At 38.4% G+C, this 11,394-nt stretch overlaps 1 protein-coding gene across 2 annotated transcripts; it reads left to right on the top strand.

Annotated features, from left to right (window-relative positions):
- The first annotated feature begins 1,900 nt into the window (after positions 1 to 1,900).
- Positions 1,901 to 10,757, top strand: LOC116258529 (protein TIFY 8). Of its 2 annotated transcripts, none has more exons than XM_031635715.2 (6): positions 1,901 to 2,534; positions 2,969 to 3,147; positions 3,389 to 3,852; positions 3,982 to 4,069; positions 10,076 to 10,322; positions 10,413 to 10,757. In XM_031635715.2, exons 1-6 carry the CDS (start codon positions 2,309 to 2,311, stop codon positions 10,499 to 10,501), a joined length of 1,293 nt encoding a protein of 430 aa, XP_031491575.1. In that variant the 5' UTR covers positions 1,901 to 2,308; the 3' UTR covers positions 10,502 to 10,757. The 2 variants fall into 2 exon arrangements, with proteins under 2 accessions (XP_031491575.1, XP_031491567.1); XM_031635707.2 differs by having other exon boundaries at positions 2,966 to 3,147.
- Positions 10,758 to 11,394: the final 637 nt, after the last annotated feature.

Raw genomic sequence — 11,394 nt, 5'->3', positions numbered from 1 at the left:
GGCAACGGCTCTGTAGATTTCATACTATAGCGACGAAACTTCCCCTTCACCGTACCGTCCGCTCTACGTTCGTTTCGTGGCGGAAGCAAGCGGTAGACTTTCACAATCACATACAAATCTGTGGTCCGGCGCGAGGGGAAGGGCGGCCCACATATCCTATGTTTCTTGCCCGATTCGGACCCCCCGATACAGGTCGGATTATTCGACTTGTGTCAAGGACAAAAACCAAACCCATCAAATATGCCATTTAAAATATTTGTTTCTGAAAATCTAACCTTTACCAATATGATCTTGATGCAAAATGTATATTAAGTTTATCATTTTTGGGTTTTAATAGTATTTTTATATTAAACAGAAATGAAGGGCTCTCGTAACATCTATATTTTGATCATAGAAATATCAACATTTTTCAAAGAAACAACTTGATTCAAAGCATGTTTTATATTAAAATAGGTTTTATAAACACATTAGGATGTTTATATGTTCTTCAAAATATTTTTTTTAGCAAAAAAATTAACGCTAACCTAAGTGCCTGGTTAGATTAACTTCTCAATCCACCTTAAAAGTGACTTTTTCAAATCAAGTTAAGAAAGAAGGTTGGAAGACAAACACAACATGGTGCATTCCTTTGAGGTGTAAAGCTCAACTCTATAGAATATGTTCGGTTCGTCGTTTTGGTGTACAAACAGAATAGAAGATACAAACGGTGGACATTGAAGTCCCAAATCGAGTTTCTTTTAGGTCTTTATATTAGAGAGTTAAGCACTAGAGCTTATTACTTGAGGGTAGGATACGCTGTTTTAGATACAAGAACAAGCATGTTCCAAGCATATTCACTTTTAAGTGGTACGGGGTCTTTTGCCTTAAGGAGTGTAGTTGGTCAGGTAGGTAGACGTGTACAAGGCACATCTCCTATTAAATTCTAATGGGTACTATTATCTTACACCGTAAAAGGTGGGATTGTGACACTCAAGTTGAAGGATGTACCGTACCTCACCTAGATCCCGACACAATCTAAGACTTCAAAAACATGAAAAATGAAAGAGTTTTCGAGTTTTATTTAGGCAATAAGTTGTTAACCTCCTACTCACCCGAATAAAGTGACATCAGGTCTCTCATGCTTGAGTCAAATGTTTTGAGTGGTGGGCTTGCATGGGCATGTCCATATTGACTCACACAATTTGTATGCATTGATGTATGATAATCTCATTTATTTATTCATATATTGATGCTCTTGCGATATTTCAAAGGATTTGTCTCTCAACTACAAATTTCTGATTTCACCAACACTACCCAAGCACTAGCACCACTTCATCATCTCATTCATGAAAACCTTGGTGTTCCAAAGCTAACACATGGGTTTCAACTCCGCCCATTGTGTGTCACAAACAAAATCCCGGCAAAGAATTATTTATCTCAACAAATTATGCTTATGTGCCCATCGTGGCTCAAATTCTTTATTTTGGTCCAAACACAAACCAGTCTCAAGTGCTAAGTTTTCTACTACCAAGTGAGTGTATAGCCCTTAAGGGCCCATCTAGCAATAGTAATAACTTGTTATTGTTTCAAAATTTTTTAGAACATTATATTACCTGGACATATAAATGTATCTCAATCTTTGGAGTAGATTCATAAACCAATGCTGGAAAGGGTTAAGAGTTTAAAAGGTTGAGTGTACCTATCTGGTGGATGGTTGGTTGCTGGTTTAAGTAGCACTGGTTTAAGCGGCATGTATGTTTCCAAAGTACATTGGTTGCAGTTAACGGTAACAGGCAAGTCGACCGAGTCTTATTATCGCTTATGGACGCTTCCTGATTTTTCTTTTCTGCCGCTCGTATCAGATTCGGGAGACTAAAGAAACGAGATCCTAGTCAATGATTGCGGTAAAGACCCGTAATTTTGCTAAGACGATCAGACGCGACACGCCAGTAGCTCCGCTTTCTCTCGCCGGCGACGTGGAATAGGTGGAAAAAGAAAATATTTTGAGAGGAAAGGAGAAAAAGAAAAAGAATAGAAACGGGAAGAGGTGCAGAGGATGAAACACCGCTATTGGCGAATGGCAATGGCGCTCTGAGGGAAAGGAAAGGTCTGTCTCTGTTTCTGAATCCCTTCCTGTGCTTTTTCCTTTTAAATTACTTTGATTGCAGAAACCTTCCTTTCATCCTCTCTCCTTTGATTGAGAGAGAGAGAGAGAGGAAGAAGAGGGAGGAAGGAAGAATAGTGTTAGCGTGGTAGGAGAGAGAGAGAGAGACAGAGAGACAGAGAAGGATGGTGTTGGCGTGCTAGGCGGACTGCGTATGTGTGGCCGATGGCGAGCAGTGTGATAATGGCGAGCGACGGGCAGCAGCAGCAGCAGCAACAGCAACAACAGCAGCAGCCGGTTTTCCACGACTTCCTTGGCATGAGCTGTACAGACTCCTCGGCAGCGCTGCGGGCCACAAGTAAGAACATTGTTGGGGATCCGCCGGAGGCCTCGTCAGTTGGAGCATCTTCTAGCCATCCTCTTGCTTGCCCTCCCTCCGGCTTTTCTCCCGGTACCACCTTTTCCTGCCTCTTCTTCTGATCTTTTTGTTTCTTTGAGTTCAAGTTTTTCATTGGTGCTGGGCAAATTGGTTTTCATGCCCCCTTTGGACCCTTTCGTTCTAGAGAGATTGTTGGTGCGTGAGAATTGGTTTTCTCTTAACCTCAAATTTTCTGTTTTAAGTGTTATTTTCTGATGGGTACCTAAAAAATTTCCCTTTAGTTTTTGGGTTGAGAGCGTGGTATCCGTATTTTTGTTTGTTATCGCTCTGTTTTTCATGATTGGGGCCTTTTGTATTTGTCATGCACAGAGAATTATGTAGGCCTCTTCTAGCTCATACTTGTGGCTCTCAATTGTACATGCCTATCGGAAGTGTCTATTGTCATTTACCTTTTTATTGATGGTATCTGATTACTGTTCCTCTCTTTGGTTCTCTATTCTTAGCAGAGAGGCAAGGTGTAAGTAACATTGGAGTTCAGTTACAAGGACAAATGAGTAGCTCTTCAATGCTCGACCGATATTCCGGAAGGAAGAGGAGCAATTCGGACTCGGGCTTCATCGGATCAGTGGGCGGCAGAAAGTTACCAATCGGAGCAGATTCATTAGAAGGGGCGCATTTTATGAAGGTAGAGCTGACTAAAACACGGTCAATTTAACTTGGCCGGCCTTTCATCCTTTTCTGGCTTCTTCCATTTCTGTATGTCATCGTTAACTATTATAGAGCTTTAGAGATGTTTGGGAACGGTTCGTGGTTTTACAGGGCATAAACATCAACTCAGCGGCTTCCTTGTTTAGGTTTGGAAACCGTTGTGAGCTTGAATGAAACTGATAATTTATTTTTGTGGTAACGCTCATGTTGTTTAACAGATCGCCCACAATGATGCAAGAAACGACAGATTAGTTAGGCAACATCATGAAGAAGTTCTCCTTTCTATGCAACCACCAAAAACTGTTTCTGGTGGTTCTTCTCTTTCTCAGCCACCAATGAATGTGAGAGACTTTGTTGCGTCAAACTTGGATAGAATCATGCCGGCCAATGCAATGCCTGCAGCAAACTTCCATCCTCGCCTTAGTCAGTACACCCAGTATGGGTCATTTGCTGATAAGATTTCCTCAAGTGTTTATGGGGACAGCAGCGGAGGTCCTTCACTTGTTACACAGCCTGCTGCAGATGAAGGTTCAAGAACTGGAATGAAGGGTTCCGGGATTGCAAATATTGTCACCTCAGCTAGTGGAGCAGCTGATCGGATTCCAACAGGCATGACACCAAGCTGCAGTAGACAAAAGCTTGGACCTCAAACTACTGAGCTTGAATATGTTGGTCCATCGAGGTATGTGTTAGTGGAACTTAAAACTTTTGAAGATTTGTCTGAAGCTTGTAATTTTTATGGTCTGTGGAAAAAAATGAAGGAGTTGGCCAAGGAAACTTTCCATCTGATTTCTGTTTCTTATTGTCACAGTCACAAGGTTCTATCATCAGTTAATCGCCAAATGACCATATTTTATGCTGGACAAGCACATGTATTTGATGATGTTCATCCAAAAAAGGTATCTTGCTGCCAGTTCTATATGTTCTTTGTGCTATTGGTTGTCCCATTAACGCTTCTACACAGTGGCGGAGCCACATATAGGCTGGTGTGGGCAGTTGCCCACACCAGCTTTTCAATTTTCTTTCATTTTTACATTAAGATTGTTTAATATTTACTTTGTTGTACATGTAAGTTCCCCTTCAAGTATGAAAACCTGTGAAGCAGTGTCTCTCCAGAAAATTTCTCTGGCTCAGCCACTGCTTCTACATTTCTTTCCAGCATTATGTGTCATAATCTTTATGTGGATATTCCGTTTCTAGTGTCTTTTTATTCTGTAAGTTTTCCATGCTGAACTAAGTTTATTGCATGAAATTTTGCTCATGGCATTATTTCCCTGAATTATAATAGGCTATTATGATGCTAAATGAAGGGATACCCATATGAAGGGATTACCCATATGAAAGGGATACCCATATGAAACAAGATGCAGCAGCTTTTGTGAAATTAGGGTAAGTTGTTGAATTAACTTGAAACATCAGGATTCAATATAGTAAGCATATTTGATATGTTGGCCAATTTAAAGTCCATCATCACCTGGTTAATAGGGCCTAGACAGAAATCACTACTTTTGTTCGCAACTGCTAGTTACTTTATGTGAAACTGTAGGCAACATGTCAGTGGCTCTCTGACGAGCTGATGACTGGTATCTGAAGATGCTCAAAGATGTTTTATACCTCTACAAATTTTTTCTTCGATTATTTGACGATTTCTGTCAATAAGGAAAAGAAACCAAAGTTTTAAAATCCAGTGGTTCAAGATTCCATTAGGAGTGAATTGGCTTGTGATTCACTTGGTCAACTCAGTGGCTCGTCCTGGCTTTGACAACTTATTTTCTCACAGAAAGTATATCTGCACATATATATATATATATATATATATATATATATATGTATATATGTATATATGTATATATGTATAATTTCTTAATTTACTGTAACCTTGATATATTACATATAATAATGCATATGCACATATAAATGCAAAATTTGGTAATATATTTACTATACTTATGTTATCAGTATATGTGTATGTGTCTGCATCTGGGTCTATTGTGAGAGGATCGGCAGAAGCTGGTGCATTCCTTTCATTCCCACCCTACTATAGTGAAAATTTTGTAGTGTGAGTGTGTGTGTGCGTGCGTGCCTATATATATGTAGTCATTTACCTAGTTTCTTGTGTATACACACATTATCATGTAAACAAATAATTTGATTAAGCCATTTGACTCAGAAAAAACTCGAGTACTCAACGTAATCATTCTATGACTTGGCGTTCTTCCATTTCCTGGTTTTCCTTTTCTCGACTAGGTTGAGGTCCAAGTCACCAGGTCAGCCTGAGTGAACCCAATTTACTCACTTGGATGAGTTTTTAAACAATGGAAGAAACAAGAATCTGTAACTGCTTACATAGAACCAAAGCCATTACTTTTTCTAAAGATTCTAATCTTGAACTTTTTTCTTTTCTTCGTTTTAACTTGCTAACCTGGATCTTGAATATCTTCAGTACATGCCTAAGACTTAGAACCTTTATAGGGCTTACACAGATGCTTTTTGTCTCAAGGTCATAGTCCATAATTCTTCAGAAGGTGCTAGCCTTTAGAATATTTCTTTAACAGGATCCCTGGAAAGTGTTTTTACTATTTGAGTTTCAAAATTTGGCCTCTTAACTTCAATGTAGCTGGGGTGGACCTGTTCACAGGACCTTCTTGGGAAGACCATGTTGTTGCCTGTCGAGATTCAAGCTTGTGCTCTAGCTGTTCAGTTATGCTTTATCTTTTCACTCTTTTATTTTCTTTTTAACTGCTTCACTTTTTTCCTTGAGCAATTATTTTACTGCCATTAGAATTCTTTATTTTAGATATCTTTATGCAAGCAAGCATATCATAAATTTGTTTAATGTTTAAACATCTGAAAAGTCCACTATATTCTTTCTTGTACTAAGTAGATACGTAAAATGGATGAGATGTTTTTTCTGTAAAAGAATTGACAGTGGTACCACACATGAGAAGGTAGGTCAGTTAGAGAGGAATATTGAATGCCCACATGAAAAATTATGTAAGCAAAGGAAGGCATTAGAGCATGAAATGAATGAATGCTGCAAGTCACAAAAAAAATATATTGATAGAGGTATGTGATACATGTTGGAAAATGGTAGCAAATCACCAAGCAGAACAGTTCATAACTTAGAGTAAGAAATGAATGAATGCTACAAGTCACCAAAAAAGTTGATAGAAAGGTATGCAATACATGTTGGAAAATGATAGCGCGTCACCAAACAAACGACCAAGCAGAACAGTTCATGACACTCCAAAAAAGGGGGATGCATGCACTAAGATATGAAGAACAACCCAGTCTTGAGGATTGGAACACAAATATGTAGGTTTGTGTGGAAAGAAATATAATCTGGTAATTAGAAAGATTGAAGTATCCTGCAATCTTCTAACATAAAACCTCTGCGCCACTGAAATTGTAAATTTTTGACTATTTTATGACTTTTAAGTTTCTAATTTGATGTATGACCAATAAATTGTCGATATCAAATTCAATCTCTTGGATCACATTTGTGCTAAAGGATGCATCACAATGTGACCAATAGACACTGGGTAGCAAATTCAATTCTGCAAGTATGAAATGGATACCTCTGTACGTGGCCTCAATCTTGTTCATACCCTTGGTTTTTTATCATGCACTCTATAGAAGGTGGATCTTATGCTATGTCAAATAAGAAGAGGTGTGGACATGGAAAAGTTTATTTGCCCTTGCTGTGAACAAAGGTTTTAAAACTAGTTTGCATTATAGTTTTCCTTCTCAATATTTTTTTTTCTATATCCAGCACTACAGATATTGTCTATAGGGTTGGTCTTTGTGGAGATTGAGTTACCAGGATCCAATGTTTATGGACCAGCAGGACTTTTTGGACGTCCAAAATCAACGGCTAAATAATGAATCAAATTTTGGAGGATCAAAAGTACTTACTTTTTGTTCAAAAACATATATGAGAGGGATACTTCATTTTTAGGGATCCTATCCTACTTTCCTTAGATAGAAATTGCAATGGATGCTGGACAAAAGATGTTGCATCTGAACCTAAATGTTAACTGTCACATATTTTTTTTAACAGGCCACCTAAAAGCTTTAATGTAACTCTGTTTGTTTCTATTTTTTACTGTTTTTCATCTCTCTAAAATTTTGGTTCATATCCTACAGTCAAGACATTGAAATTAATATAATGCTGGATACGGACCACAAGAAGCATTGCTCCATATATACATTCTTATTGATGAACGGGTTTGAGAAAATGTTCAGTTCCTTCAATGGGATGCTTTTCTACCAGTAATGAGGACATTCTTTGTACCATCTGAGTTTGCATTAGTCAAAAAAGGTGGACACTTCTAATGCGCAGGGGATGCTGATTGCACAGGTTTATACCTTGCAGTTTTAGTTAAGATGATCAGCAAACACTATGCGGAAAATGGTTTAAGAGCCTGTCTAGTAGTTGCTTATGAGAAAAAAGGTCTTAGACAAGGGGTGTTGCTTATCCTCCTGCCTAGCATATTTGGCATGCCATATTGTGATTTTTAAGGAAGCAAAGGTGACACATGACCTACTGTATTCTGTGCAGTCTCTAGTAATACTAAAAAGTAAATGATTTAACCTGGTCATTTTCAATTTCCGTATAACATAGTAGATCGATACACCCACATATATTGGTTATGGTATCTCGATGCCAGCTATTGAATTGTACTTTAGCATATGGTCAGCTCAATTTTCATCTCTAATGACTGAAATAAAATTCTAGAGAGACATGTTCAGGTTAGTATCACAGGTTATCTTTTTCCAAAGGGTTTATTGAAAGGTGATACTAGCAAAAGAAATGCTAATCTAGCTAACCAATTTTAGGATTTTTTTGGTCTTAATTTCCAAATATCTTTAAGACCTTATCACATAGTAGATGTTCACTAGATTATGCAATGGTTTTTGAATTTTAACTTTAGAGAATCCTGGGAGAACCCAACGAAATTGCAGTTGTGGACAAGTTTGATGTAAATGCTCACAGAAAACACCAACTACCAAAGCACAGGCCTAATTTTGTAGGCTTTGCAGTTTGCACCTTATCTAGCACAGGCCTAATTTTGCAAGGAATACAGTTATGTGCAGGTTATATTTTTGAATTATGAATGCCTCCCCCATGTAATTGAGCTCTCTCTCTCTCTCTCTCTCTCTCTTGTCACACTTTCTTGCTCATATTCATAGTTCCACGAGTTGGTGAAAACCTTGAAGGCAGAAAAAAGAGTGCTGAAGTGTAGGAGGTTGATCTCTTATAGCTTTGGTGGCTGACACTGAAGTACTAAAGTGATTGGCAACCACTCAATGGCCAACAATTTGCTAACATGTGAGAACTTGAAACATCAGTTTCTCTCTACCAACGTGATGTTGCTTATCCAAGAAGACTGGATGAAGTTTATTTCATCTTTCTAGCTCTTGCTTGTTATCCGTTATCACTTCCATTTGCATAGGACATTTGAAAAGGTGGATTTTAAAGGTATCAGTATCATAAGTATAATCTGGCACTTCCTCCGATCTGTAAAGAAAACTAGATTGATGGGCATCCAAAATGGTGGCGTATCTAACTTGGTAATCAACTTTTGAAAAGGATACTGGAATAATTAGGTCTGGACGATGCATTTTGGGTCTTTTTGTTGGTTATTTTCTTCCGTGAACATTAGTTTTTATACATACGAACTGAAATATTGGCCTCTATATTCATCTTAAGTGGTGGTACGTGTACACTTTAGTTTTTGGCCACATCACCAATACAAATTTAGTTAGGAAAATGAGTGTTATGATTACTATTTTCTTGTTCTAATCCATAAATGTTGTTGACACTATGTAATTTAGCAGGAAGCACACTTTCAATTGTTATTTTGATACAAGTTTCTTGTTTTCTCTTCACATTACTTTGGGGCTGTTGTTTTCAAAATTTCAGGCTAATTTACGAGTCTCAATTCCAGGATCCAAAACATATTAGTAAACAACTGATGTGGTCAAACATCAAGGGTGTTGGTGCAGCAGATTGGGCTTTGACTTTCAGGAAAGCAGTCAAAGTAAAAATTTCACTGGCTCGACAGTTTTCACAAGCCTAAGTAGGTCTAGCCATGTGGTTTCACGCTGTGAGAAGTGCTAAGTCACATAGGTGTGGGTGCATCGCGACACGGCGCCCGACTCGGTCAAACCGAATTGGGTGCTGCTGACCGCACCCGTTCTTCTTTCCTCTTGTTTTTCTTTTTTTTCTTTTTTTTCCTTCTCCTATCTTTCCCTCTTCTCTCTCTCTCCTTTATTTTATTTAATAAAACTTTGAATTTTGTATGAGATTATGATAAAAAAAGTTTAAAAATATAGACAAATAAAATTACTTATATAACAAATAACATATATATATGTGCTCTCACCGCACCCGCACCCAATTTTTTTTTGGAACTTGTCGCACCCCGCACCTGCACCCCACACCCAGGTGACATAGGAAGAGTGTGACTAGGTCTCATGTCCTGTGAGTGGTTTTTCTTGTAGAAATGGGAAGAAAAAGTGGCACGGTCCACATTCGTAGATATGGTGCATGCCAGGATAGTAAAGTGTTAAAACAACCAGTGGCCCTAGGGGTTTGATTTGACATAGCTGGTTGGACCAGCGACTGGTAAAAGGCCAGTTGCTAGTTCAATTTCTCTGGGTGTCAGCGCCCTGCATAAGCTAAAGCAAGTGTCGGACATGGGGGTAGAGGTGCTTGCCTTGAGGTTTTGCACCACCTGGCAAGCGACAAAGCTTTTTTTCCTGAATGCAGTTTTCTCAGTTACAGACTAAAAAATAAGCTGGTAACAACTCCTTGTATGTGTGGTCGGAGTTCTATCATTGTTGGCTTGATTTCTGCCTTTTCAGGTTCTTAACAAAATAATTAATGTGATCACTTTTAGGCTGATGCTATCATGGCTTTAGCTGGATCTAATGGGCGATCGTGGTCTACAACATATTCTTCCAAAAGTAGCAGGCCTGTGTCCTTAAGTGAAGCTTGTAAAATGGGCAGTGATAGTGAAACAAGTGGTAGAAGGACACTTTCTCATGATCTTCAAGGGAGGCTGCCCTCTATGGCCAGCACTGTTACCCGTGGCTATAGCCACGGTGGCCAGGGTTCATCTTTGTCAGCTCCTAGTGCTGTACCTGGTATAATCTTCTAGTTAACCAAATATTATGACTACTTGGACATTTCTCCTCTACTCTTATCATTTTCTCATTTTACTTGTTGCAACTTAGGGATTCAAGATGTTGCTTCTGACAAAGATGCGAAGCTCGCAATGGTGCAAGCAGACACTCCTGCAAATCAGGACAAAAAGGAAGTGTAAGAAGATATACATTGTAAAGTAAAATCTGATTTTGTATGTCATTAGGTCAGATGTAACATGAATTTTGTGAATGGTGTAGAATAGTTGAACAAGTCAGCAAGCGAGATGAGACAGAACCCACTGTCACCATCAGTTACGTGCTTTCTTAGTTCTTTTCATGCAATGATTCAATCACACCCAGATCCTTGGCTTCCAAGTGATCTGCATCTAGAGTCTTATTTAATCCACTTTCTTCATGTGATTTTCTTTTGGTTCATGAAGGAATTCTTTTGTGATCATAATCCTGCTTCACATTGCTTTAGTCAGGGGCATGCTTACACACGCACACACACGCACAGAGAGAGAGAGAGAGAGAGAGAGAGAGAGATGAAAGTCAAGAGCTGAAGATTTAAGTGCTCACACATTTTGGTTTAACTTGAAATTTTACTAAATAAATACACAAAGTATGCTTACAAATGATTAATTTAGGAGATTTTTTTCCCCTTAACATGAAATAAAATGTTGTAATAGATCAATAAAAGGCAGGTTTGCAGTTTATATTGTTCTTATTGTCTTGAAGACTTGAACCATCTCGAAAACAGTGGCATAAAGCAATTTTGTCAAACGAATTTCGAGTCCATTTGATAAAGTCTTTTTGTGCCACTATTAAAGTTCATAACTTCTGCCATCTATTTATAATATTCGGAGCTCAGCTTCTATGATATTCAACCTTTTTCGATGTATGATAGTTGAAGCTTTCCTTCAGATTCTAAGAAGTTGATAAACCATATACATGTAGTTTTTGCATGAATTAGACACTGTGATCCCTCGGATAGAAACTATGTTTTTGCTATCTCTGAAGAGCTAACTAAGATTCAAGGGTCAAATTCACCGGAAGATTCAAGGGTCAAAAA

This window comes from Nymphaea colorata, chromosome 1 (genome assembly GCF_008831285.2).
Source record: "Nymphaea colorata isolate Beijing-Zhang1983 chromosome 1, ASM883128v2, whole genome shotgun sequence".
Lineage (NCBI taxonomy): Eukaryota > Viridiplantae > Streptophyta > Magnoliopsida > Nymphaeales > Nymphaeaceae > Nymphaea > Nymphaea colorata.
This window is presented reverse-complemented; position numbering and strand designations above follow the sequence as displayed.

What these genes read in the sequence shown, in the direction of transcription:
- LOC116258529 (XM_031635707.2), top strand. Translation starts at nt 2,309, where the DNA reads ATGGCGAGCAGTGTGATAATGGCGAGCGACGGGCAGCAGCAGCAGCAG. An exon ending in TCCCTCCGGCTTTTCTCCCG is followed by an intron (nt 2,535 to 2,965) that starts GTACCACCTTTT and finishes CTCTATTCTTAG; the next exon opens with CAGAGAGGCAAGGTGTAAGT. An exon ending in ATGATGTTCATCCAAAAAAG is followed by an intron (nt 4,070 to 10,075) that starts GTATCTTGCTGC and finishes GATCACTTTTAG; the next exon opens with GCTGATGCTATCATGGCTTT.